This window comes from Agelaius phoeniceus, chromosome 23 (assembly GCF_051311805.1).
Source record: "Agelaius phoeniceus isolate bAgePho1 chromosome 23, bAgePho1.hap1, whole genome shotgun sequence".
NCBI classification, from domain to species: domain Eukaryota; kingdom Metazoa; phylum Chordata; class Aves; order Passeriformes; family Icteridae; genus Agelaius; species Agelaius phoeniceus.
In genome coordinates, this window is record NC_135287.1 from 8,410,950 (window position 1) to 8,438,344 (window position 27,395).

At 48.7% G+C, this 27,395-nt stretch overlaps 3 protein-coding genes across 9 annotated transcripts; 1 reads left to right on the top strand and 2 right to left on the bottom strand.

Moving 5' to 3' along the window:
* Positions 1–194: 194 nt before the first annotated feature.
* On the bottom strand, positions 195–725 carry H2AX (H2A.X variant histone). The gene has a single exon (XM_054647606.2). The coding sequence runs from the start codon at positions 677–679 to the stop codon at positions 278–280; it is 402 nt and encodes a 133-aa protein (XP_054503581.1). The 5' UTR covers positions 680–725; the 3' UTR covers positions 195–277.
* A 1,933-nt stretch (positions 726–2,658) lies between these two features.
* On the bottom strand, positions 2,659–7,793 carry DPAGT1 (dolichyl-phosphate N-acetylglucosaminephosphotransferase 1). Of its 2 annotated transcripts, XM_054647604.2 has the most exons (9): positions 7,639–7,793; positions 7,441–7,561; positions 7,142–7,355; positions 6,477–6,623; positions 6,260–6,344; positions 5,622–5,810; positions 4,923–5,010; positions 4,415–4,570; positions 2,659–3,225 (listed from the first exon to the last, which is right to left on the bottom strand). In XM_054647604.2, exons 1-9 carry the CDS (start codon positions 7,791–7,793, stop codon positions 3,160–3,162), a joined length of 1,221 nt encoding a protein of 406 aa, XP_054503579.1. In that variant the 3' UTR covers positions 2,659–3,159. The 2 variants fall into 2 exon arrangements, with proteins under 2 accessions (XP_054503579.1, XP_054503580.1); XM_054647605.2 differs by lacking the exon at positions 4,415–4,570.
* On the top strand, positions 7,431–27,395 carry C2CD2L (C2CD2 like). Of its 6 annotated transcripts, none has more exons than XM_077189981.1 (14): positions 7,431–7,568; positions 10,989–11,084; positions 11,459–11,578; positions 13,480–13,590; positions 14,446–14,562; positions 15,176–15,293; positions 15,459–15,582; positions 16,119–16,183; positions 16,775–16,902; positions 17,205–17,376; positions 18,715–18,813; positions 19,462–19,595; positions 20,090–20,372; positions 21,796–27,395. In XM_077189981.1, exons 2-14 carry the CDS (start codon positions 11,082–11,084, stop codon positions 22,014–22,016), a joined length of 1,695 nt encoding a protein of 564 aa, XP_077046096.1. In that variant the 5' UTR covers positions 7,431–7,568; positions 10,989–11,081; the 3' UTR covers positions 22,017–27,395. The 6 variants fall into 6 exon arrangements, with proteins under 6 accessions (XP_077046096.1, XP_077046095.1, XP_077046093.1 ...); XM_077189980.1 differs by lacking the exon at positions 7,431–7,568 and adding an exon at positions 8,059–8,198; XM_077189978.1 differs by lacking the exon at positions 7,431–7,568 and adding an exon at positions 8,205–8,395.

The following is a 27,395-nucleotide window of genomic DNA, read 5'->3' on the forward strand; positions in this document are numbered from 1 at the left end:
AAATAAAGCAGTTTTATAGTTTTATTTTCTAGGCAACGTCCACTTAATGCACCAGAGGTGGGTAAGAGTTAAAATAACGGGTCCTTATGGAGCAGCTCTCACGCTCAGTTTTTGACTAGTCCCGGGCCGCTTCTCTCCCCCCCACCCCCGCCTCCCCGCAGCCACGGCTGGCCGCGCCTCTCGTCCCCCTCCCTCCTCCGCGGATCACAGCTCTCCCGGTGAGCAATGGGGTGGCCCTGAAAAGGGCCTTTGAGTTGGGCCGGGAGGGCCGGCCGGCCTAGTACTCCTGCGACTGCTGCCCACTGCCCCTCTTGCTGGTCTTCTTGGGCAGCAGAACGGCCTGAATGTTGGGCAGGACGCCGCCCTGAGCGATAGTAACGCCGCCCAACAGCTTGTTGAGCTCCTCGTCGTTGCGCACCGCTAGTTGCAGGTGACGGGGGATGATGCGCGTCTTCTTGTTGTCGCGTGCCGCGTTGCCCGCGAGCTCCAGGATCTCAGCGGTCAGGTACTCGAGCACGGCCGCCAGATAGACGGGCGCACCAGCTCCCACCCGCTCCGCGTAGTGCCCGCGCCGCAGCAGTCGGTGAACGCGCCCTACCGGGAACTGCAGCCCAGCCCGGGACGAGCGAGACTTGGCCTTAGCACGGGCCTTACCGCCGCTCTTGCCACGGCCGGACATGGCGTCTCACTCCGCTGCTGAACCGATGCGACAGGAGGTGCCGCGCTCGGGATTTTTATAACCTCCCGCCAAGTAGGGTCCAGCTCATTGGACAGCGCCACCGCCCCTAGCTATTGGTGCGTTTGCCGGAAGAAGCTTTTTGCTGACTGGTCGCTTGTGTGATACCAGCGCGCTTGCTCTGAATGTGTTGGCCGCGGGTTCCGACCAATCAGCGAGCGAGGCGCCAAATTTAAACCACGCCGAGGCTATCGGTGGGGCGCTGTCGCCGGCCTCAGCGAGCATGCGCGGTGCCGGCCCGCCCACTGCGGGGGGACGCCAATCCCACATAGCGCTTCGTGCCGCCCGGTCAGGCGCACGGTGCTTTATGAGGGCTGGAGTCAGTCCCTGGGCCTGGTTCCTTGTCTGGGCCTGGCTTCCACTCAGAGCGAGGTAGAGGGGCTCCCGGGGTGCCTACAGACTGAGAGGTATCCCTGTCTGTAGAGCCATTTGCGTTAGGGCGGCACATGGGGGGAAGAGCAGTTAGGGATGTGAAAAAGCCTACCATGAAATCCTTTTTAGGGAATTCTGGGAATGCGTGAGATATGAGTTTCTAATATGGCTATATTAAAAGAAGCACCAAAGGAGAGTGAGGAGTCAAAGTGGATGAGGAGAAAAAAACCCCATGGGAACATTGAAGGAAAAATAAAAGTGAAGGAAGTGGTAATGTTTTAAAATGTTGCTGATCAGTAAGAATTATCTCTGCAGTCTGTGCTGTCTTACTTAACCCATATGTTATGTATGGTTTTTTCCCCCAGAGTGAGCAGACTGTCTATGCTGTGTGTCTCTGGAGGTCTTAAGTGCCAGCAACTGGTGTTAGGACACAGATCAGGGCAGCCTGTGGTTCCAGCAAATGGAAAGACTTCAGCACATGCAAGGAGGGGCCAGGGCTAGGTGGAATGCAAGCGCGTGCGATCCCTAGCAAAGGAGCCAGACTAGAGCAAGTAGGAGAATGGGCTTTGGAGCCCAGGACCAGGTACAGGTCTGCAGGTACGGATGCTTACTGGAGGTAGGGCTAAGCCAGTCTACTGGGGAAAATGGGGTGGCTGCCTGAGAAATACCTATTGGAAGGCCACATACCTAGATCAGCTAGCAGGGAGATTCTCTGTTCATACGCCCTGATGCCAGGAAATCCAGCAGCTGGTTACTGGACAGACTGTTTAAGGCCAGGTACTGAATGATTTCATGATGTTTGTGTGTATGTGTTAATGAATATACTGTATTAGCAGACTTACAAACTGATTGGCTGGAGAAGAGGAAGAGGATTCAGCCACGCATACCATTTGTACTTGAGTGCTGTGTGTTTTCTGTGTTGATCAGTGCTGCTGGACACAGGCATTTTTGCCTTCTGGTAATACATTCCAATGTTACTAGCTGGACTTGGGTGTGGGGAGGTCCGGTGCCCTTGCATCTACTGGGGTACTGGACCTGGCAATTTCTTCTCTTAGCCATCTCAGCATCCCGGTTTCTGCTGTTGCATTATTTTACTTTCACTACCACTGCACTTGCAAAGACTATAACCTGGTACTCCAATGCCTGTTCTATGTTTTTCTGTCAGGTAGGTAGCAATTCTGCGTTGAACTATGATGCTACATACTGCTCTATAAATAATTATATGTATTTGAAGAAAAGGGACTGGCAGTCAGCAGTTTTAGTTCCGCATTAATAAAAGGATCTTATTGATGCCCTGTTAAAACAAGGACATGGTGATCCTTTTTCTGCTAGTTTGTTTCAGGCATGTCCTCTTCCAGGGAGGAAGGCAGATGATAAAGGTATTCAGAATTAAAAGCTCATCAGCAGGAACATTCCCAGTAGCCATAAAAAAAGAGGGAGTGTCCACTGCAGAAATGATCAGCTGCCTAACAGGGTAGAAAGCTAGAGATGGATCATACAACCTAGTTTCACTGCATATCAATGTTGTCAAGGCAAACCACTGCAGGGGAAAGGGTACCATGAATTATTTTATTCTTGGAGCACTCTGAGTTTTGAGTATGGGTTATAACATGTCATTCTATGTCCATGGACCAAAAACAGGATTGGAGAAGCCAGGAATGGAGTCTGGTTTACTTATTCTGCTCACAGAAATTAAAGTTGCTGTTTTCTCTCTTGGTGAACAGTAATGTCTTTGTTAGATGTATAGAGATTACACCTTTCCCACTTTCCCTAAGTGCTGTCATTTGCTTCCCCTCTAAAAAGTATTCCTAGTAACAATGATGTCCAAGTAGCAGTGAATCTTATCTATCACAGAATTGGACAAAAGCCTTTGGTGCACAAAGAACATCCTGGTTCAAAACTAGCCCACGCAAAGCAGTTGCTTGTGTTTTGACAGGTATTCTGAGGTTCCCAGAGGGCGGGAGCAACATCAGTTGAATCATCAGTTGGTCAAGCAACTGGATAAAATGGACTGGCAGGTAGAACTCTTTCCCTCGCTCCTGACAGTCCAGTCAGACATCATAAAACAAGCGCACTAGTTGGTACCGGATCGAAAATGCAATCGTGCTGCCAAGGACCTAGGTAAAAATCAGACACATAACAGAAACATTATACTGTCAAATGGTTTACAGGCTGTAAGATTCCTCCTTTCCAAATGGATTTGCTAAGCTTTCCAGCATGCCTCATTTCATAAAACAGCAACTAAAGGCTACTTTTTTTAGGTACGGGAAGTCGCAGAAGTCTATCCAAAGACATTGTTTCTTTCTCTGATGATTTTAGGTATCAGTGGGAGATTTTTCATTGTGCCTGTACACAGTAATATTTTAAGAACACGTGCATGAGATAAGAGTTTGGGAATAACTCCTTCCCCCTTAAAGAATTTTAACATAAATTTTATGTTATTTTAACATAAACCCCATGGTTTGTAATGGAAAATACCTTATGTCAAAGCTGAAATTCAGTATCCTTACAATAAGGTGCTGTCAGGACTTCTCTGCTGTGACTGGGATCAAGATAAGCGCTATCTACTTCCTGTCTTCTCCCATCCCTGATGTCATCTGCCTAAGCCCTCAACAGGCTTTCCTTGCAAGCTCTTCCTCTCAAATCAGACTCTGGCTAGGTGTCTCTTTCCTGGTAAGAATCCCTTATCTTAAATCTGAAGATGAAAAGAAGGATTTTATTGTGGGCAGTTAACCAATGCTGGCCTTTCAAAAAGCGGTGTTTTTACTACACTATGCTCGAGAATTCAGATGCTGAATAGAGGTAGTGGCAGGATCTGTGAAGCATATCCTTATACTCCAAGTGGCTTCAAAATGCTCCTGCATGCCCCTCAGACTGAGAGACTGCTGAGCCACATGCCATCCTTATGCAAGTCCACTTGCCGGCAACAACTCTGAGACTGTTATTTGGTATTACTGAAAAGCAGGAACATACCAAAAGGCTGTCTTGAGTCAGAGTGATAAGGCAAGGCACTCTGCTGCGCTCATGTTTTTCTTGCAACCAATGACTCGTGCCTTGGGAATCTTCTTAAGCTAACCTTCTGACTTTTTTTATAAGCTCTCAATTGAGCAGGGAGGTGTGTGTGGATTTCTTCCCCCCTTGAAGTGTGTGAACCTCTTATTCTCCTCAAGCTCCACAGCTCAACTGCACTTTGTGTGAAGAGCACAATATTTTACTTTCCCCTTTCCCCTTAAAGCTCTTGAGACTGACTTGGATCTGTTTCTATTGCAGAGTAAATCTTTCAGCTGGAGGAACCCTTTGTCTGACCTGAATGAGTAGCAACAGAAGAGTGAGATTTCGCTCGTGGGTGGGTCCGATCAGCTTTATGACAAAATTAATAAGTGTCATATTATTGCATTCAGTGTATTCGCCATCTTCATCTGTTCCACTCCTCACATCTACTATGTGCAAGATCTTGACTACCTGAGGAAAGAAATATTGGACGCTATTTCACCAGGTATGTTTGGTGTTCACTGGCTAGTCTTGCTCAAGACCCCTTTTGCTGCACCAGCCCTGAAATCCTGGTTGTGGTCTTACTGAAAAGACAGGACAGACTCGTGATGGTCCTGGGGTACTTCTATGTGTAGTTATTCTGAAAGACTGATTTTTAACACAATCAAGTGACTGGGAGGGATGGTAACAGACTTTCTTCCAGATTTGAGCCAGGCAGTAACTACTGAACCCTGAAGTTCTACATTTTCTCCCACCCTGTTTCTCTTTCCCTTGATGACTGCCTCAAAATGCATCTGAATTTTGAATGTTTTCCACAAATTACCTTCAGAATGCTTGTTCCCAGGGCAGAGAGGTTCTTAGTTTTGAATTTGGAGTAGCTCATCTCCAACTTCCCTGTACTAGGATTAAGCCTAAAAGAAACATTTAAAATTTAGTCCAGATGCAACAAGGAGATAGATCACTTTGTAAGCAGACTTCAATCCACAGCTGAGAAAGAAATCCAATGGTGGAAGAAACAGGAATAACCTGATGCACTTAAAAACAGCTGCTGGTATCTAGCCCCTCAAGTGGGGCAGAGAAGACTCCTTCCCATTGCACCCCCAATATATGCTGTGTAGTTTAAAGAATAAAACGGAAGACTCTAACATCTGCAGAGAGAACTGCTGATGTGGCATAGTTCTATAGAATGCTTGCTACTATGAAATCTTAGCAGATCCCACTGCCACAGTATTAAAAGGAGCCTGTGTCAATTTCTCTCGATCTTGTAGGTTGGAATCATCATGTTCTAACCTTGTTAAAAATCATTCTGTATCTGAGGGGTGGGCTGGTCAGAAAAGTGCACTTCTTTGAGAAACCTCTACTGTATGATCTGACTGTAGCTGGCAGAGTGAGCTTCTGTCTTTTCAAGAGAAAGCATACTTTGACGGCTTTTAAAAAGAGCACCTTCCACCACCTTTCTCAGCTGGTGTTGGGGGTAAAAGACACAACCCGTAGTGCCACTATAGGTCACTTGGTACATTACCTCGGTAGCCGGTGACGGGGACAAGGAATGACGTGGAAGAGTTGAGGCAATGAATAGAGGAAGTTGAGTACTTGTGGGATAAAAAAAAGCAGCATTGTTTTGCTGAAGTGTCCCAAGATCCCCACCACAGCAAAGGTCATGCCAGCAAAGTAGCAGAAGGTATCCCCAACGAACACTCGAGATGGGTACCTGCAATGCATGGAGCAGAAAAGGAAAGGTCTGACATGACTGCTATTGCCTCAAAAGTGACTTTTTATAACCACTGAATGTGTACCCACATTGCGGGTCAGGGTCCAATGGAGATCTGCAGCAGATCTCCACATTAAAAAGAATTGTAGGTATTTATTCTAAGAATTGCAGGACTGGGACCCACCACCTGACTGCAGAGAATATTGTACGAAAAGCCAGCCAGTGAGGCACAGGAGACAGTGTATTCTGCATGTTTGAGTGAGCTGGTGTGACCACAATTGTTTTAATACAAAACAATCCATGCTTTGTGTTCTTGGTTCTGGCAAGAAGCCTCTCTACACTCCAGCGTTCCACACCTGGAGGTGGTTAAGTGGTTTTGTTCGTTCAAAAAGGGAGAAAGTAGAGGGAAAGGATGCTTCCAAACAAATTCTGAATGTCTATCCTCTTACCAGTTGTAGTAAAATAGGCCCAGTGTGGTAAAAAAAAAGGGAATCATGAAGTAGAGAGAAAAAATGTGATCATCTCGATAATCCCCTATAGAAAAAAGAAAAACATGTGTTTGTGATAAGACAAGACTGGTTCATTTTTAGTAATACCAGCTACTGAAATCTAGAATTCAATCTCCCTTTGCTTTTTGTGCCCACAAATGTTTGTTATTTTCCTTACCGTTTAGCTCTACAATATTGAATATGATAATGGAAGCAGCTATCACCAGCGACTGTCCTGCTTCAATTCCATTAATTCCAGCAAGAATGTTGATGGCATTAGTGCAGAACACTGCTAGCATACCCATGTACACGTAGTAGAGGATACCTGCAGAGCAGAGCAAGCCAAATGCATCAGTATTTGGAGGCAAAGCAGGCCCTAGACCAATTCACTGAAGCTCTCACTTCTTGCTTTATACAACAACCCATTACCTAACAATCTCAGTGAGTTTTGATAGTGGTAGCTTACCAATAAGATTGTTTCTCTCTTACAAGCTGGCTGTCATGTCTTCATGTAGTGTGACTGTGACAAACTGCTGTGACATGGCGGCCAGCTGTGGTGCTGTTTCTGTCTTTCTAACATCCTGGTGTTATCAGCCATGTGCTGTGTGCCCCACTACTCAGCTGTATTACCAGGATCATGGGAAAATGATTGGTGTCTGTCTATGCACACCTGAAGGTGTGCTGGGTTTCTGGATGTTCTTTCCAGCCTAATGTTTAGTGGGTGGACTGCCACTCTCTTACTGGTTACTTAAGCAAATCCTTATTCTGCTCCCTCTGCAGTAAGAAGTGCTTCATGTGATCCCTTGCCACATGGATGACAGCTTCTGGTGATTCATAACTTACCCAGGTCCAAGTGCATGCCCAGCAGCACCCGGAAGGGCTTAGGCACCACAATGGTCGTGTTCCCAAAGTTGGTGAAGTAAACCATGAGCAGTGGGAGGGAAGCCATGGTAGGAAGAAGCAACTTGTGGCGCCAGCGCAGGTTCAGAACATCATCTGCAAAGCCCAGGAAAATCATGCAGCAGATGGCAAGGAGCGAACCGATGAGCTCCACGAACTGCAGGACAGAGAACAGGACCCCGGTCACCGGTGGCCACTCCCTGCCCCTGCCTGCCACGCTTGCAGCACTAGACGAGCCTCACCTCGTCGTGAGGAAAGGCCGCGCACTGCTCCTCCACAAAACATCTCAGGAAGGGCACGGGGATGAAGCAGAAGAGGATGATCAGGAACACGGCACCGCTGATCACGCCCTGTGCTTCGGGGCTGGAAGGTAGAGCGGGGGGAGTCAGCCGTGCCTGGGCCGGCCCCACGGGGCAGCTCCCTGGGGCAGCGCTACTCACACAGGCCGCCTTGAGGTCTTGTTGAGGTCCTCCCCGAAGAGCCGCGCGGCGAGGAAGTGGTCCGTGAAGGCCGGAATCAGCGTGAGCGTGGCCGCGAAGCCCAGCAGCGACCCGCCGAGGTTGATGAGGAGGGGCACAGCGGGCCAGGCCGCCATGGCCGCGGCGGGCGCTGCCCCTGCCAAGGGCGCGGAGCGAGGCCGGGCGGGGGCGCTGCCCACCGCCTTCCCGGCCGAGCGTTACGCGGGCGGCGCCGGATGCGCGGGGCCCTCGCGGTCTATCGGGGGCGGGGGCGCCATCTTTGGCCCTGGCATGAGCCTCCTGCCGGCACGGAGCTCTGCTTGCACGACGGCCGGGATCAGTAGCGGTTTACCGCCGCGCTGAGGGTGTATGGAGGGGCCTGTCCCCGGTGCTAAGGTTCGCGGTGCTTCTCCTCCTCCGCGAGGTTTCTCCGAAACTCTGCGCCGGGAGCAGCACTCGCCCGGGGACGGCCCAGTCACGGACTCCGCCCCGCAATGCCCACAACCGCCATGGCCACCTTGCCCCCCGCCCCCGATTCATAGGTACGTCACTTCCTCCCATGCGGGATGTGAGTGAGCCCCAGTGGAGGGCGGGCAGCCGGGACCGCCTTTTGCCCAGGTCTGGGAAGCCGCGCTTGCGGGCGAGCCCCGGCCAGCGCAGTCACCGCCGGCCGGCGGGGTGGCGAGCCGTGTTACCGGGGTGCAGAATGCGCGAGATCGGAAAAGTGAGCGGCCGTTGGGTTCGTTTCCCCACGTGTTTCCTCAGATGTCGGGAAAATTCAGTAAAATACCTTACTGGAGATTTTTGATTGTCAGGAAATCTGTAACTGCTGATGGGCCCTCGGGGCTGGGGAGGGGAAGGTAGGATAGGCTCAGTGTCCATTCACTGTTCTGTTTGTTCAGGTGTCAGTCGATGAGCAGAGGGGGAGACGCAGCAGAAAGTCCGGCAGCAGTAAGAAGAACTTTTACGTACCCTGCAGCTGTATGGCAACCTGAAATGGTTTCTGATGGCTTTATCTGATTTTTCTGATGGCTTTATGGCTACCTAAGGAGCTGCTGCTGTGTTGAGAGGCCACCTCTGCTCTGCTGTCTGTTACACATATACAAAAGTGATTTTGTAAACTTTAAATCAACTTTGAGGCGGGCACACGGTACTGCCGGGGAGGAAAGCACAGCACAGAGGTGCAGGGGAGCCTGTCTGGCCAGAGGCCGCTGCTACTTTGGGTTGGGACTGTCGGGAGGTGATTAAAACTCGTGTTACTTGCCCTTTACGGCGAGAGTGGCACAATCGCGAGCAGACGAACGGAAAGGTTCTGCGGTGCTGCTGTGTCCCGCGTGCCTGGTGGGAACGGTGTAGTGACTCCCATCAGAAAAGAACGTGACGTGGAGAAAAGCGTCGCTAATCGAAACTCGGAAAGCCGGTGGGGACTTGAGCTTTCAGATTGCGGCTGTGCTCCTATTTCATTCCCCCAGAGAGAAGACTCGCGGCAGCAGCCGTGAGTTTTCCGGGCCGTTCAGGCCCGGCAGGCCCGGGGCGGAGCAGCGGGCGGGGTGTGCGCCGCGGCTCGGGCGGCGCCGCCGGGCCGCGGGGGGCGCGCGCGCTCCGCCGCGCCGGAAGGAAAGAGGCGGCGGCGGGTGCGCGTGCGGTGCCGCGGGGGTGCGGCGGGGCCACGTGCACCCGGTGCCGCGAGCGGGGCAGCGCCGCGGCCCGCTCGCCATGCCCGCCGCGCTGCCGTGAGCCCCGCGCTCTGTGCCATGGGGCCCGACCTGGGCTGGGCTGCGCTGGTGCTGCTCTTCGCCGCCTCGCTGCTCACCGTGGCGGCCTGGCTGCTCCAGTACTGGCGGTCCACGGCCCTGCGAGCACTACGGCGTCGCGGAGCGGCGGGGGAGGAGGCCGGGGCCCGGGCGCTGCTCGCGGCCCTTCTCGCCCTGAGGTCCCTACGGGAGCAGTGGCAGCGAACTTGGGTGCGAGCTCTCAACAGCCAGGCGCGCCGGCACGGGGTACGGCAGGGCACGAGCGGGGGAGCGCGGGCAGCCGCAGCGAGGTGAGGCGGGCCGACCCTCCTGCTCTTTGTTCGCGGGTGGCGGGACAGCCGTTCCCCTCACGGCGCTCCGGCCGGAGGAGCCGTTAGGCACCTTGCGGACGGCTCAGTTCGGCCTGCGTGGGAGCACGCTGCGGTGTGCGAGCACGGAAAGGGCGGAGTGCGTTACCACGCGTCGTTTAACGCGGGTTGAGGCAATACTGTAGTCACTGATTTTCCACAGCAATCTCTTCGAAATTTTCTGGTATTTATTTTCATTAATCTCCCGGTATTGCCATTGTATTATCTGCAGTTTTGAAGTTCATGAAGGAGAGTATGCCTTGATGATTCTATATGGAAATAATTCCATTATAGCTTGTGTTGCCTGCACAATGCAGGGAAGCAGGGACTTAATGCCTACAGAAACTGTGGTCCAAAGCAGTCCAAAGTCTATTGCAATATCCTTTTTTTTTTTTTAATCGTATAAGTGGGAAAGGATTTCCTTTCTGTTAAGTTGTGTAGGAAAATCAGGTGCTAAAAAAGATTAGCAGGAAGCTGACATACTTGAATAAAAAGCAGTTAAAGTCCTGAAGAACATAATGCAAACTTGTGTTTGAGTTTTCCAGCAAAAAGGGTTAGGGTTAGGGTTATCTCCCTTTTTGAATTAGTGACAAATTCTAGGCTGGATTCAATGTGAAGTGCCTTCCCCCACTAAGGTATAGTGCTCCCCTGCTTCCCCTGTAGAAACTCACCCTCTGCTTCCGTGCCCCTCTTATCACAATGCAATAGTCAGAGTGTTGCCAGTTGCCCATATCTGATATGCTGTGCTTTTCTGTCATGTGTTGAATTACTCAGATTATCACAAAATGACCCGAATGTATAAGTTTTAGAATTCAGGACTCCTGTAAAGGGAAGATTAGCCAGTGGCTGAATTGGCATGCAGGCCCCAGAAGGCCCCACTTCAGTTCCTGCTGCAGCTGCTCCTTGTCTGGAGCAGCATTGCCTCAGTGAGTTGCTGGGTCTAAAAGCTGTTTTCTGAAGCGGGGTCTGGGAGTTATCCTGGAGGACTTTGCATATGTGAGATTCTGGATGAGATTTGGACTTTCCTGGAGGTGCTCATATCTGTGAATTCAAGCTTCAACTGGACACCTTGTTTCCTTTCTCTGTATAGACAAGTTGAGGCGGGTAGAATTACAGTGTGCGATAGTTCTGGATGCTGGCTGGAGTGTCTCTGGGACCCCACATCATTCATCCTCTTTGGAACTATCAGGGTGGCTCTGACTACTGGCAACTAATAGTTTTCTCTTTGCAGAGTTCAGTGCAGATCACATTTGAAGAGGGTCCTCAGTTACCACAAGCTGCCAATATAAGTTGTGTGACATGCAAGGGACTGTCAGACCACAGCATGGTAAGGCTTTGCTGTTCTAAACTGTGCAGTTTGGTGTGATGGTGTGTTCTGCAGAGACTGCTGAGGCCTTTCTGATGGAGATGGTGGAACCAGGGAGGTTTTGGGTGAGGTCTGTTTGGAGGAATTTGGAGGCCTGTCTCCTGTTTGGAGGCTCTGGAGCTGTGCACGAGCGAGCTCTGTGAGAGAAGATATGTTGGTGGAGCTGGGATGTGTGAAGGCTGAACCCAAACATCAGGGTTCTACTGTGGTGAGCAGAGGAGTGCTCTTGTCACAGCACAGGGTCTGAAGTTGCAGGTTTGCAGCTTTGAACTTGGTGAGAATAACACAGCAGCCTCTTGCTGGGATATAAACTCATCTTTTCCATTTCTTTTTAGGTGCTGTGGTGCCATCTGTCAGCTGAAGCTGTGAAATTCCCTGTCTCTGTTACTCAGCAGTCCCCAGTTGCTGTTTCTGTGGACACGTATCATGTCACTTTGGCTGTGCTGCAGGCTCAGGTAAGGATTACAAGAAGTTAAACATTGACCTCCCTCCTCCATCTAGTCCCACGCTGATCGAGGAAGGAGGACCTGATTCAAAGTGCAAATAAAGGCCTCATTGGGCTGGGAGAAGCAGTGTGTTGTCACTAACATTTGGTGAGGTATCAAATATTCCCCATCTGTATGCTGAGTCTTGTTTTCTGAGTCTTCATATGCAGATTTTGGCTATGAAACATAGCTGCAAGAAATTCCAGAGAGTTTTGAGACATGGCAGCATCCTACATACTGCTTTCAAGTGGGTATTTAAGAAGTGAGAAGTTCAGAGAATTCAATTCCCCTTGTGGCATAGTGGAAGGGGAAAGGCTATGTAAAAGTATGGTGTCCTGGTAGTGGGTGAGAAAAAGAAATCTATGGTGAGGAGTAGTTTGCTTGTCAGTTCCCCTCATTATGTTCACAAGAGCACGGTGCAGCTTTTTCTGTGTGTTGGATATCGCGAGATGCTTATTCCAGCAAAGAAGCTCTGAAATCACAATGGGTGGTAACTCCATAGTTACTTTCTGGCTGGATTTGATTCTTTGGAATGTGGTTTTGTTTCCATCATGATGAAGGACAAGATGCTGGAGATGGTGTCTTGCTTGGAGGTAGTGTGCTCATATGTGCACAAAAAAAAAAAAAAAAGAAAAAGAAAAAATAGACATGGCAAAATTAGAAGTAACTCAGTGGTAGCAGAAGCTAATCCCATGCTGTCGCAGACAGTTTGAAGCTTGTTCTTGAACCTTTTTGCTCTCAGAAGCTTCATTACAATTTTCGTCAGGTTATTCCAGTTTGATTTTGTACCTCTGTTCTGTGGTCATCTCCAGAAATCCAGAGCTCCAGAGAGCTCCTCTCTCTCTTAAGCATGTACTGTGCCTGCTGCCAGTCTAGTTGTGGGCAGCAACTGCAGTTGCTTTTCATTTCTGAAAGGTCCCCTTTTTCACATCTCATCCAATTGCTCCCCTACTCATTGGCATTTTCTAGGTCTCCTTGTCTGCACCTGGTAGAGTTTTGGGTTGATTGTTCGTGTAAAGGAGTTGCATATAGTATTCTAATTGAGGTCTTGCTGCTGCTGTTTTATGAAATGCAGGTTAGATTACCACATGCCTACCTGTTTTTTGGAATACTTCAAGTAGTGTGTTCCCAATTGTGCCCTGTGCCCTGTCTATTCTGGCACACCTCTTGTAGGTTACTTACGTGGCCACTGTGTCTCATATATGTTGCTTTTGTCCGATGACCTTCTGTGTTGTCAGTAAATGTCAACCTCGTAATTGAGAACTGTACTGAATTCTATTACCCAGTTTTTAGTAGGGCTCTCAGGTCAGTTCAGTTCCGTTCGTGTGTGGTTCTGCCTCTATCTGTCACATTAGTGATGCTTTTATGGGTACATGGGTGTGCAAATTCTTAACTTCAGCTAAACTACAGGATGGTCTATATTCTAGTTTGTTGTTACAGACTTTTGGTGACCCAGGTGGGTCTTCAACCGGGGGATCATCTTGTAGAGATGCATTGCTAACTTATAAATGGTTGCGTTTACATTTGGCAATGCCTAAGTGATGTAACTCAGTAAATATCCTATGTGTTGGTGCCCAGGTGGGCACTTTTGGATAGTACTCTGCAGGCTTTTTCTTCAGTAAAAGAAAAAATTGATAATTTTTCCCTCTGGTGGTGCCTGGGCATCCAGTCGCAGTGTGGAAGCCAGATCTCGCCATGGAGCTTCTGCAGCTGCTTCATCCTGTAGGCCTGGGAGCACTTGCGTTCCTATGTTCTGTTTTTTACTGTTGCACTGGTGTGAGGCCCTTTCAATTGATAAATTTGGAATGGGGCAAAAATCACCTAATGTAAGCAGAAACTAGTTCCAACTATGGATATTTGTTCTGGGCCAGGTGGAGATCCACTTGGAGGAGATACAGAATGAGGGTCTCCTGGTGTCATGGACATTCAAAGACAGACCAGACTTGGACCTTTTTGTTCTTCCACGACTTGGGCTTCCTGAGGTGAGTGGCTAACAATGGGAGGCTGACTGTGAGTGGAGGAAGGGAGGAAGGAGCAGAAACAGCTTAGAAGGTGGGCTGCTGTGGAGGAGAAGGGTTGGCAGCTCAATGCCATGTCCCTCTAGGGCAGTGGAGAGGATTCTTTCATCCTGGAATCGGTACTAGCTCAACTGTGTCAAAGCAGCATCCTCAAGAGGGCTGAAGTGGCACCAGTATCTGTTGAAGGCTTTCTGTCTATGTTGGTTCCTCCTGCTGTTGTCACATGTAGAACTGCAAAATGAGCTGGGTTGCCGCTCTTTCTTTGTGTGAGGTGGTGTTTGTTGTTGTTGTGTTGGTTAAGTTTGATTAGGTTTTTTTGAAGGGATTCATTAAAATTAAGAGATTAATGTGGGGAATCCCTGGGTTAGAGGTTTAATGAGCAGAATGTGGGTGTGCTTGCACTTCTGTGATCCAGATAGATTGGCTGATTAGTTGTTCTATTGACACTTTTGTTACTTTATACTGAGAAGTCCTAGGAATTCGGCTGTTTTCCCAAAAGTGTGGTGGCACCATCTCCTGAGGTGGTGAGCATGTGACAAGCTATAAAATCTGTATTGTAAAAATTTACACCAGATAAACTTCAGAAGTAGAGGCTTAGTTTGTCTCATTTAGAAAGCTTGCATTTGCCTGCAGCTGCTACGCAGAAGCTTTAAGCTTTGAGGAGAGCGAGGATGGAATATGGGAAGAGTGTTTGGGAGGTTATTACTGGGAGAATGACTGTGTAGCATATTAGAGGCTTGAGAGGCAGGTGGAGCTGTAAGCTGTAAATGTGTCCATTTTTTAATGACATTCCTGCATTTCCCCTTGATTTACGGAGAGAAGGATGAAGGGAGAGCAGATTTGTCCACTATAAAGGATCTGGTCGAGGATACCATTGTCAGCACGAAGCCAGCCATGATGGTGAATTTGGTGGCCTGTACCGCTGTAGCCAGTGCGGTAAGTCACTCTTCTCGTGTCATTCTTGTGCCCCAAACACAGGCCCCAAGACAATTCTGAGGGCTGAGGCTCAGGCAGGAATCCAAGGCTTGAGTTTTGCTTCTGGGCAACAGCCGAATCCTGGCCTGCACTATCACAGGGGTTTGGGTAGTGCAGTGTGGTGCTTAGGGATAATTAGAAATTGCTCCCAAGGGCTTCTACCTTTTTTCTTGAATGCTGATTGTTGGTCATGTACTTGTGGAGCTGGACTGCCTGAGGTGCATCTCTTTTTGGCGTTTGCTCTTGCTCTGAACATGAGGGCTCTCTCCAAGCCAGCATTTGCAGACATGGAATGGCCCATGGTTTGTCATCGTCAGTTGACTGTCCAGTAGCCAGCAAGCTTGTTCTTGCCTGTCTCCTTCTCTGTCTGCCCTAAACTTCCCATCTGAAATAACGTTAGGGCCCACTGGACGTCAATAGCCTGGGAAACCTGCAGCATCTCTTGATGGCTTTGCGGGTATTCCCCTGTGTTGGTGTGAGGAGCTACTTAATAGATACAAGGACGATGCCTCTTGCTGGTGTCTGCTGGTGAGTGAATGATAAAGGTAATGGTCTTGCTCTCATCATTCCTCAGATACCCAGCAATAAGTTGACTCGAGAGTCCCCGTCCAGAGTAGCAGCAGCCCCTCTGGTTTCTAAGCTGTTGCTCCGGAATCTTCGAGTGCTGAACTTGGGCTGCCAGGGAAAGGGAGGTAAGCGTGAAAACATTGCTGATCCACAGGGGCAAGCGTGCAGGTGGCGAGATTGGAGCGAGTGGATGTTTTGGGTGGGTTTGAATGGAAAAGAGGGGTGTGTGTGTGTGACGAACCAATGCCTCTTGTTGACGAGTGCACATGTGCCCTCTGTCTCTCTTGCAGGAGTTGGGGAGATACGCTGTGTGGCAGAGCTAGACAGCCCCCCGCAGCAGAAGTGGACGAGGCCAGTGATAGGTGGCAGTGTCGGTGCTGCCGGAGAGATGGAGTGGAATGATGAGTTCTTTCTGTAAGTGTTTGCTCTCTTTCTGGCTGGAGCAGTGTAGGTGGACCGGCACGGTGTCTGGTATCATTACCATGCTGCAGTAAGTGATGTGCACGGTGCAGAGATGAAGCCTGTGCCACAGGGCAACATCTGTTTATGCTGCCCCTGTGCTGGACTGCTGATTGGGGCATTTGGCCCCAGCTTGCATACATATTTCTCGCTTCTCTGGACACTCTGTGTTTTAACTGGGTGGGCAGAAGTGCTACATGTAGGCGCAGCAGGTGCAATAGGGCTGTGGCATAAACAGCCTTTCAGAGGCATTGCCCTCTCAACTTCCACTGTCAGCCTACACAGCTCTGCAGGGCACGCAAACCAGAATTCTCATTTTTGTCATTTGGTACTCTAGTCATGTCCTCCATGGTAGTGCATGCTACTGAAACTTTAGAGAGGGTGATGAGGCATGTGAGATTTGAGGGAGGGAAGATGCAGAATGAGGTTGTTTGCTCCGTGGCCACTTTAGAAAAGATTGCCTAACACCAGCCCCTCTTTGGTTTCAACAGGGAGTTGGGACCTAGAAGCAAAGAACTGAAACTACAGGTGCTGAGGAGCAGCGATGGAGGGGGAAGTGAGTACGAACAACCCTAAGATGGGTTTTAAGACTGGGAGGCAAAAATGCCTAAGGGACTCCCTGTGCTTTAGCTCATGGTAGTTCTCTGTTGGTACGTGTGATGAGTTCTGCAAAGGATTTTTCATATTTAGCTTTATGTGAACTTCTGTGACTCTGTGAAGTAACTCATTTTGTTCTTCTTGCCAAAATGGTATGGGTCTGACCTTGAATCAGGAGGTTCCTGTGGCCTGCCTGTCTGCATTCTGAAGCAGGCAGAAGCATGCAGGATTTTGCCTCCTGTATTAGGAGAGCTTTGCATAAGGCTCTTAACTGTTCTTTTGTACTCAGTCGGGGACCTAGTACAGCATCTATTTTTGATTGAGGCCACACAGTGGTCATCTTTTTAAGGGAGTTGATTCCTGAATTGTTAAAGAGGAGCGGAGGAACATTGCTTGCCCCTTCTCCCTCTTGAACTTGGGAGTTAGTGGAGTTGTGGCAGTGTGCTGTGTTGGCCTATTGTGCTGCTTCCCAAAAGCAGGGATTACCTTGGAGATGTCTGAGGTGCTGAGGTCATGTGAAGTGTTTAATTTTTGCTCTTCCTTCTTGCAGATGTGCTGCTGGCATATGCCACACTTTTGATAGATTCTTTGGACAAGCAGCCATCTGGGAGACAGGTCTGCTCACTGGCCCCGGGAGCTGGACAGTCACTGACAGCTGAAGCTACCATTGCATTGGAGGTGAGCTCATGACCCCACAAGCTGTGCATACATGCATGCTCTGGAAGAGTTCATAATGTGAGCCTCTAGCTGGAGACACGCATGTTTGGGCCTGAGCTTGGCACAGACGGCTAGCAGACCCTTGTGCCATGGAGGGGTGGATGTCACCTGACCCTTGGTCCCTGAGCCTCTCGCTGTTGAACTTATACTGTACTGGGAATGACTCCTTGGTGCCCAGAGCCGCAACTTTTGTTGCCCAAACATGCCTGCCTTTCCATCTGGGAAGAAGAGTGCCTCTCTGATCAGTGCTTTACTGCTTATAGCTGCTGTACCAGGAGTCTCCTGCATCTCTGAATGCTCCACATGCTACATCTCTGAGAACCAGCATCACCCCCACTAAGAAGGTGGAGATGGACCGGACCATCATGCCTGACGGCACCATTGTGACTACTGTCACCACAATTCAGTCCCGGCCCAAGGCAGACTGCAAACTGGGTGAGACTGTACAGCAGCAGGTTTATTGTACAGGTGGCTCCTATGGCAGCACAGATTTAGCTGCAATTATTCCCATGGCTGCTCATGAAGGCAGTAGCAAAACTGTTTAGCCATCACACCTGGATATGGCAGGCTCACGCTTTACGTATTGCTTTTGGTGTGTGGGTCAGAACACGGGCATCCATGCTGTTCCCCTAGCGTCTTCGTTGGAAACTCTTGTGTAGCCCTAGGGTATAGAATTGCAGTTCTGTGTCTGGAGGAGGTGAGGGAGGGATGAGCCTTTCACACACCCTTTTGGTGGTGGGAGGTCTAATGCATATGCCACCACATAACCTGTGCATGATGTCAGGCTAAGTGTTTAGCCATGCTTTCTCTCGTTTCTTCACTGCTAAAAGTTAGGCTGAACATACTGATTGTGGAGCCAAAAGCATGTTACTAGGGGTTGTTGCTGCTTGTGATCTGGCATCCTGGTGAATGTGGTGCTGGATGTTCCAAGAGGCGGGGCTAGGAAATTACATGAATGAAGTATTGCTGTGCGTCAGCTTCACAGGACTTGCAGCCCAGAAAGGCAACCATATCCTGGGCTGCATCAAAGGAAGCGTGGCCAGCAGGCCAAGAGAGGTGATTCCTCTGCTCTGCTCTTGTGAGACTCCACCTTGAGTACTGTGTCCAGCCTTGCAGCCCCCCAGCACATGAAAGACATGGACCTGTTGGAGTGCGTCCAGAGGAGGACCTCTAAGTTGGTCACGTACCTGGAACACCTCCCTGTGAAGAAAGGCTGAGAGAGTTTGAAGCTGTTTAGGCCAGAGTGGAGAAGGCTCTGGGGAGACATTACAGCAAGCAGCCTTCCAGTACCTAAAAGGGGGCTTGCAGGAAGGCTGAAGAGTGATTTTTTTACAAGGGCATGCAGTGGTAAGGCAAGGGGAATGGCTTTAAGCTGAACGAGGGTAGATTTATATTAGCCATTTGGAAGAAATTTATCCCTCTGAGGGTGCTGAGTTGCCCAACTGGCACAGGTTGCCCAGGAAAGCTGTAGATGCCCTGTCTCTGGAAGTGTTCAAGAGCAGGCTGAATGGGGCTTGGAGCAACCTCGTCTAATGGCAGTCTGGTTGGAACTAAGTGGTTTTAAGGTCCCTTCCAACCCAAACCATTCAGTGATTCTGATTTTTTTTCCCAGTGGGCTTCTTACTGCCACAAAGCCTTACAGAGCTGCCTTGCAGACTCTCCAAATACTCGCTTGAGGCTTTTGGGGGTTGTGTAGGGGGCACAATATGATAATGTAGTAGTGTAAGCTTCATCTCCATTTACTGGTATCTCGGTATCTCTTTTGCTGTGAAGATTCACCATCGAGGTCGCCTTCCAAAGTGGAAGTGACTGAAAAGACAACAGTGCTTTTGGAGACTGGCCGCCCTCACGGCCACTTGCCCAGCAGTAGCCGTAAGTGCTTGGAAATTTGAGGCTCTTACTGAAATAACTGTGTTCCTTAGCCTGTTTTAGAAGTGGCAATCTGAGTGCAGTTCTCTGAACTTGCTTGCATTTTCTGCTTCAGAGAATGTCCAAGTGCCTGAGTGAAGGTGGGGGCAGAAGGCTGGTGGTGGTGGTGTGTGGGCAGGTAAAAGACATTCCCCTTTGACTCTCCAGTCAGGGACTATGAGTTTTCTTGTGTTTCCTTGCTTGACGAGTACTTTCCAGGCTATCCGGACCCAAACAACTTTGGTCACCCTGCACTTGGGGCTCTGATTGTGTCTAGAACAGAGCACTGCACCTCTTTTGACAGTTTGCTGCCAAAGCAAACTATTGGGAGTCTTTGGAAGTCTTTGTTGAGTGGCGGGGGGAAGGGGAGGTGTATTTTAATGATATGCCTGGTGGGAAATGAAACTTTTCAGGTACCTGAAAAAGCCAAGAGCTACCTATGCAGAGCTTCCTTCATTTTGTTTATTTGGACAAGTCTCCCATAGACCTTGGGTGGGGAAACTGCATTCGTGTGCATGTAAGTTGCCTATCGCAAGCATTGCAGTCAGAAAGCGACCTTTTGCCTCTGCTGAAGGTTGCTTCTCCAAGCATTGGTATTTTTCTTGTGCTCAGGGGATAGCCGTTTGCCCAATGGCTTGGATCCGGTGGCTGAGACGGCAATCAGGCAGCTAACTGAGACGAATAACAAGACCACCAAGAAGACACCAACGAAACGTAGTACACTGATCATCTCAGGAGTGTCCAAGGTCTCTGGTAGTTAGGAGCTGCATTTCCAGTCTGGGAGGTTGCTTCTAGGGATGCGTGTGTGAAACTAACCTGTCCTGTAGGGACCGGTGTGGGAAGGCTCCAGCATGGATGACTGGCTCATCAGAAACCTTTAGCTGCTTCCCAGTGAGCATTAAAAGATTCCTTGCCAGTCTGCAGGGCAGCTGCCAGTGGGAGTTCACAGCGGGCAGCTGCAGAAAGGGATGTGGTTGCCATAACTGGTTTTGAACCTTGTGGAGAATATAAGTTCTCCCTGAACTTTGCTGCGGGAGTAAGGGATGTGCAGCAGAATGCCTTGTAATCGGCCACATTCCAGTACCTTTCAGCCAAAGAGTGACAATTGTCCATTGGTGCCATCTAGCACTGATGATCTGAACTGGGCCACCCATATGTAGGTATAGATGGAAGTAGGCAGATGAATGGAATTCTTTTGATCCTGTGTTCATGTCTGTCTGCCCCTCTAACCCCCCTTCAGGTACCTATTGCTCAAGACGAAATGGCACTTTCTCTGGGTTATGCTGCATCCCTGGAGGCCACAGCGTATGGGGACTCTGAGGCAGACAGCACAGCTGACCAGATGCATGATTTTACTGAATTGTCACAGCCACTGGAAGCATTGCCATCGGGTCAAAGGGACAGTCAGGAGCTGGATGAGACAACGCGATCAGATGTCTCTGAAAGACCATCTGTGGAAGATGTTGAGTCTGAAACTGGCTCCACAGGAGCCCTTGAGACAAGGAGCTTGAAAGATCACAAAGGTAAGCATGAACTGTTAGGTAGGGTAGCTAACATGAGCCCATAACATTAGCTGTACGTGAGGACAGAGTGACATCCAGATTCCCCACCCAAGCATGGGGTCTGCAGCCACCTTTTAGCATAGCAAAGAGCAGCATCTGATGGAGCTGGGAAGAGCCTGCTTTTGTCTTGTGGTTTTTCCACTGAAGTGACTTGAAAGGCCTTCATTTGTAGGTGTCTGATTCCTGTAGCCTTTCAAGTTTCTGTGCTCTCTTAGATGGGAACCCTGTACAGCCTGTGTATTATAGAAAACCCCTTTTCTCTCCCTGGTCTCCAGGTCCACAAATTGGGCACATGCCCATAAATAATGATTCATCCTCTGAATTTGGCCACCTGTGGTGTGGACATGGAGGCCACCCAGCAATGTAGATTGTATTGGCCTTGATTGCCCTCCTTCTTTCTCTGTTACTGTCGAAGCAGCTAGTGCCTCTGACCCGTCGTAATGTAAGATGCTCACACAAACTCACTTATTTTAAATGATGGAGTGGGCTGCCCCGACCTAGCTGCTGTCCTGGCCTTTCCACACATTTGTCAGGTGGATAGTGCACCTTGGATTTTTCTGCTACCGACTTATGTAAAGAAATGCAAATCAAAATCTTGATTACTCAGACTATTAGAGTGGAACAAATTTTCGGGAGTTGTACCCTGTTACAGCTAGGTATGATTTGGGCTGCAGAGGCCCCTTTTTTGAATGTCAGTGGGTAGAAGGATGTGTGACCCAGATTCCCAAGAGAGCTGGTGGGTGGGGAACAGAGGGAAAATGGAAAGCAAACCCCCTCTGTAGGAAATACCATTGTAGTGTTATATGGCCTGCAGGTTTTGTATCTTGTCTTTCTGATCCATTTGAGGTTGAAAGCAATTGGCATCTCCACCTTCTCCTGCTTGTGGGAGTCATAAGGAGCCATTGGCATTATTTGCCTCTAGACTGGGCACGTCATGAAAATGTAGGCAGTTGTTCCAGGCGCTAGGTGACAAAGTTAACCCCTGTGCCCTTGAGACAGGCTGATCTGAGAGGCCTTTTCCGTCTTGTATGTTCCTCTCAGGGTCTTCAGGTTCAGATGATCTCACTTGTTTTCCATTCATGTGAGTCTTGGTTGTCATTTGAAATGCTGCACGCTTCCACTGAGAGGAGGATGTTGTGTAAAAGGAATTTTCTGCAGAGGGGAGATGGGACGGAATGTTTAGTGAGGCAGCTTGTTGGTGTTGCAGTCTATCGTGAACTGAGACTTTGCCTTGGGAAGCTGGGATTAGCCAACCTGTGTACTTCTGCCTCTCAGTGTGGAAGAGAACTGCTGTATATCTGAGAATGGCTGGGTGTGTTACTGTCCCTGAAACTTGCCAGTGCAAGACACTACCACGGTTTCTGTCTCCTTCTTGTCTCTGCAGTTAGCTTTCTTCGGAGCGGTACCAAGCTCATCTTCCGGAGAAGGAGCAAGCAGAAGGAAGCAGGCCTGAGCCAGTCACACGATGACTTGTCCAATGTCACTGCCAACTCCACCACCAGAAAGAAAACTGGTAGCTTCTCTCACCGCCTCATCAAACGCTTCTCCTTCAAGTCTAAATCCAAACCCAAAGGTGGTGACAACACATCAGCTGGTGAAAACTGAAGGAGGGAGAAGCCCATTGGAAAGATTTCTCAGAGATTGTTTTCTAGTCTCTTGTCTTCCCACTCCATGGTATCTGTGACTTGCAGTCCAGTTCTTTCCAACCTTGGCTGAGGGAAGACACCCCAGTGCTTTATGCCGTTTGGGGAGCGGAGGTGGCAAACCCGGGACTTAGGTTGTTTGGCTGCCTTGGCTTAGCCTTCTCTGCTTGTTGCACCCTACTGTGCTCTCCCAGAAAATCCAGGTGGCATGCTAATCCCCCTGGGGGTTCCAGGAACTGTAGAAATGACTCCGTGTGTGTCATCAGGTGCCTCATGGAAACGGGGGGCAGGTCTCTCAAGTGGCAACCTTCAGAGTTAAAATCAAGAAACTACTGGGTTAGCTACAGGGCCAAGAAGTGTGAGATGTAGCCTCATTCAGGTCTTCTAGTGACAGAGAATGATGCAGTCACTGATGATCTAAACACTGCTATTGCTTGTGCTCGGTGCAGAGGCTGTAACTTGAGGTGTGCTGCGGGGTGATGTGTTCCTGAGCTGTGAGCTCTCAGAAGACAGCTGTCAGCTGTCAGAGTTGTGGTCCTCCATCTGGCTCTGCCATTGGAACAGTGTCTGGTTCAGACAGCTCTGAGGAACCCCTGTTTTCTGTGCTCTGTTGGTGAAGGAAGAAGTCTCTAAGAAGAAGGAAGTTTTAACTACTGTATAAGTTTTCATAGAAGCCTGAGCCTTCGCAAGAATGCCTGGTCAGTGCTGTTGGTTCTGCCACCCTGTGCAGCCACCCCGTGACACAACGCTCCTTCCACATCTGTGTTCTTGAACAGGGAAGGGCATGTACTGAATGCACACACCAGCTATTGTATGAGCAGATCCCTTAGTCTTGGGGGTTATTGGGGATGTTGCCAAAGGGCTGCCAGGCTGTCTTCCAGACCTGCCGAGTGTCCAGTCTCGTGCTGTCATGGCTCTCATGCCAAGGACTGGCACCATGCTGGGGATGGATGGCAAGGAATGTAGTGAAGGGCAGTCTAATGGGGAGCCTGAAGGGGCTTGCACATGGCAGAAAGAGGCAAGAGTTTACATATTGTCACTGATGGGTTTCCTTTAGTAGAGGGAATCTTTCTGGATTGTATTTGGTATTTCCTTTCTTCTCGCAAACACGGTCCCCTCTGTTCAAACAGAGGACATTTCTGCAGCAGGTACTTGCAGAGATGGAGAAGTGTGCAGGGGAAAATAAAATCCCTGTGCAGGAGGAGACTGTCCTTCTAGAGAAACAGTTGTCCGGTCTCCTGGCCCATACACATTTTATCTATAATATTCCCAGAAGTTTCCTTCAGATAGCACATAACAATGCTCTTTGGAGATACACTCATGTCCTGTCAACATGCCTGGTTTGAGAGACACCTCCTGCTATCCTGTGGGTTGTTGAGCTAAGGAGGTAGGACAGAGGGGAGGAAAAACCTCATGGAAGAGCTATTTCCCAGGCCTGACTGGATTCTCTAGTTCTGCTCTTCCATCAGAGTATCTCCTGTGGTAGTGTCTGCTGCCCTTCCTTGTACAGGATGCTGCCAACTGAAAAAGCAGTTCTCTTGATGGCGCAGGTTAAATGTGTTTCTTGAAAGGACAAACCCTGACTTGCTGATACTGCTGCCGTGTGCCATTTCCAAGGACCAGAACGTGTTTGGTGTGCTGCAGCAAAAGGATTTACGGGTGGCTGTTTCTTGCGAATTTGTACAGGTGGGGAAGGCCAGAGTTTCCAAGGGTTGTAACTGAAAGTGCCTGTGTGTGCTAGCAGGAGGGACTCCTGGCTGTTTTTCCTGCTGATTCCTCACATGATTGGGCATGTATGAATCTGAAAAATCGTATTGGTTCAGCTGGCTGACCAGGAATCTCTACATCTGTTTTGGTCTGTGAGTCTTTGTTGTTCTCAAACTCTGTCATATCTTTTATCCTTTGTTTCTTTGTTCCTTGTCCGCATAGCACTGTGGCTTTGTTTGCACTTCCATGCACTATGGATGCCAGAGAACTCGCTGTTTCTCACTGAGAATGATTTTCCTTGATGTCAGTGACTGGTTTGCACTCCAGTGCCATTAGAACTTGGTCATCTGTAGCTTGCCTATAGCAATCCAGCCACCGATTTCACATCATCTTCTTTTGCTGGGTTGGTGCCGTGTGGTGCTGTCACATGCGGTCTGACGCACCCTTGTTCTCAAAGTCTCGGAGTTTGGTTTTTGGATTTTATTTATTCATTAGGACACCATCTCAAGGTACTAAACCATGAAGATTTGAATCCAGACAGCACCACTTCTCTGGCAGGAGACTGTGAAGCCTTGCACTAGAAATGCTGGTTTGAGCAGAAGATCCTATGGCATTTCAGTTGTAGGTTAGTCAAGGACCTACCATGAGTCTCATTTGCTAGTCCTGTGTTCTTTTCTTTAAACTGTAAGAGCTTGAGCTGTCTTGGTGTGGAGCGGCTGGAGGTGAACACCGTTCACCGTTCTTCGGAATCGGGGATCTGAGGCTCATGTACACAAAGGAGGACTGTGAGGGCTTGCCAACGTTGTCCTTGTCACTGTAGACTGGAGGCAGAAAAGGCAAGGTTTCTGTCTGACAAACACATACCTAGATTCTTGACCAGCATATTTTGGTCCGGCTTGTAGGAGGAGGTGATAGGAAAGGGAGTTAAACAGAAGCTCAAGCTACTCACTGGCCTTGGGGACCCTTTCTAGCTATGTTAAATGGGCAGTTCCTGTCATACATCTGTGGCTTTCCTGTTTTGTTCCTGGTTTGTTGGCTCCAGGCTATGCCTGCCAGTGACTTGCAGAGATACAGTTTTTGATTTTGAACTTGATGTGGCGGAAGACATCTGGACTGTGTTTGGCCAAGCGAATGGTACATGGGAAGCATGCCGGTAGGGGCATATCTTCCCTTGAATTTTTAGCAGTGTTTTTTTACCATTGGCAGTAAATTGTGCTGCAAATCAGTATCTGGTTAAACGGCTTGCAAAGGAAAGGGATGTTGTCAAGTGCTGGCAGAGCACATCTTCAAATATTAGGACCTACATCTGCTTGTGTTTCCTAGAAGAGATGTATTTTCTGACATTTTGTTGCTTCTCAAAGTTGTACAGCATAGGAATGCTATTGTAACCTTTTGTCTTCTTTTGAATGTTCTCTGTAAGTCCAGACTGGTTTTCATGGTGTTTGTCAAAAGTACTGTTTGAGGAACAGAGGGGATAGCAGGGTATGGGTCTGCTGTGTCCAATGGAAATTTTTTGGTTCTGATACTCTCCTCATTAAACGTGTTGATCTTTCCTCTTCTTATCTGAGCAAGGCTTTCTTTCTGGCCCACAAAGATGTTTTCATCCCCCGGAGAGTAGGTGCCGTTTTTTTTTAATCCTGACTTTAAGAGCACGGGTTCCTGGTTCCTCAAAGGCTTGAATGGTAATGAATTCACCTCGTGGTGGAGGTGTGGTTATTGGTGTGAGAAACAATTTGTCTATTCTGATTTTCTCAGATGGAAAGAGAAGGTCACACAGGGTTCTCCAGAAGCTGCAAAGATGAAGTCCCCAGGAATCTCCCCCCACAGAATGGCTGCTTTAAGAAACCTCTTTTGTATTTAATGTATTCTGTGTTTCTGGCTTTAGGACAGAAGAAATGCTATTTGAAATCTACTTTCCCTGTTAAACTTCTTCCAGATACCTGTGCCCTTGCCTTGGTGCTGCTGTGGGCTCTGTGGCATTTCATAATGCTTGAGACCACAGAGTAACCCCATGAATGGCACAGGCCACCATCAAAATTTTTAAGCTCGAATGATCTGCAGTTGGCAGATTGTTGTCTCAGGGTAGGCTCGCTTTTTGCACCTTGTGAAATTGGTCCTTGACCAAATATATGGTGGAAAAGGAACAGCAGAGCAGTGGGCTTGAATGCGTGGAGGCTTCAACCTGCATATGAGGGCCTGCTTTCCAGATGCTGTGTTTTCCTACTGGCTGCACAAGCAGAACACTTGACTTGTACATGAAGCCAAAGCAGGCATTTTGTTGAGATTATTTTGGGTTTTTGTTTGTTTTGGTTTGCTTGGAGGGTTTTTTGGTTTATAAGGGGTTTCTTGTTTGTTTGTGGGTTTTGTTTGTTAGTTTCCTATTTTGGCTGAACAGATTTACTAGAATTTACCTGTGTATTTTCACTTCTCTGAAGAAAATAGATTTACGTTAGCTGAAAGCTGTAACTATGCTTGTAAGTATATTTCAGTCTAGATAAATCTTCTCCCTATGCTTAGGGGCAAGGCTGTTTAGGAGTGTCATCATCCACAAAGCCCTCGGTGTTGGCCCACGAGAGATATCCTCTTGAGTCAGTGGAAAGCAGACACAGGAAAAAATGAAGGGAACCTCAAAACCTCAGTGTTCTGAGGGTGCCATAGGATTTAACATGATGGATGTCTGAGGCCAGAGGAATTGGGTGCATGGATGTGTATTTGCACGTGCTTATAATTAGAGCATACTCTAATTATAGAGTATGTGGTGCAAAGTGACTGAGGACGACAATGCCGATAGATGGGACAGGAGAGTGGCCTTACCAGCTTCTGTGGCATTCATACCCATTTATTGCACAGACTTATGCAGGAGCAGACCTGAGCAAGCAAGTCCAATTCCTGCCCCTGCAAGCACCCTCATGCAGCTTATGCAGTTGAGGGTGGGGTTTTAGGCAGCTTGACTGAAATGGGGAAGAGCAAGGGGAGACTACTTACCTGGAGAGCAAGTTCAGTGAAGGGGAATGTAATGAAAGCTTCTTCCAACCACAGGCAAGTGCTATATTTAGATTAGAACTGGGCGTCTGGCAAATGTTCTTGTTAAAGCAATGATGTAGTTTCTCTTGGGACATTGTTTGCTAAACCTACAGAGAAGTAATTTCTGAGTAGCCGTGGAGATGCTTGAGTGTTTGGAGCGTTGTAGTTTGTGGTCTTTTGGCGTTGTTCTCTCCATCCCAACTCCCCTAGTGCAAGGTCACGGTGAGTCTCAGGGTAGAGTAACAGTCCCAGCATTGGTCAAACTTCTGGCAAAGGTGTGCTTGTGATCTCACAGCTCCTTCTACAGGCATGACTGCTTCACATCACCTTTCCTTGCTTTGTAAGGTACTGGACCAAATACCCACACGGAATTTGAATTAACACCCTTCCTTGTGTGTGCTCTCTTGTACTTTGATGCGTTCTGTCTGGGTGGATTATTTTGACCCCACATTGTTCAGGTGGGAAAGAATTGGAACTGTGTAGCTAATAATGAAAATAAAACTACATATGACTAAATGAAGTTCTTGCACCTTTGTAAATCTCAAAGAAGAATTCTATTGCTGTGTAATGGCTGAATCTGTTAACTTATTAAACCACATGAAAATCAAAA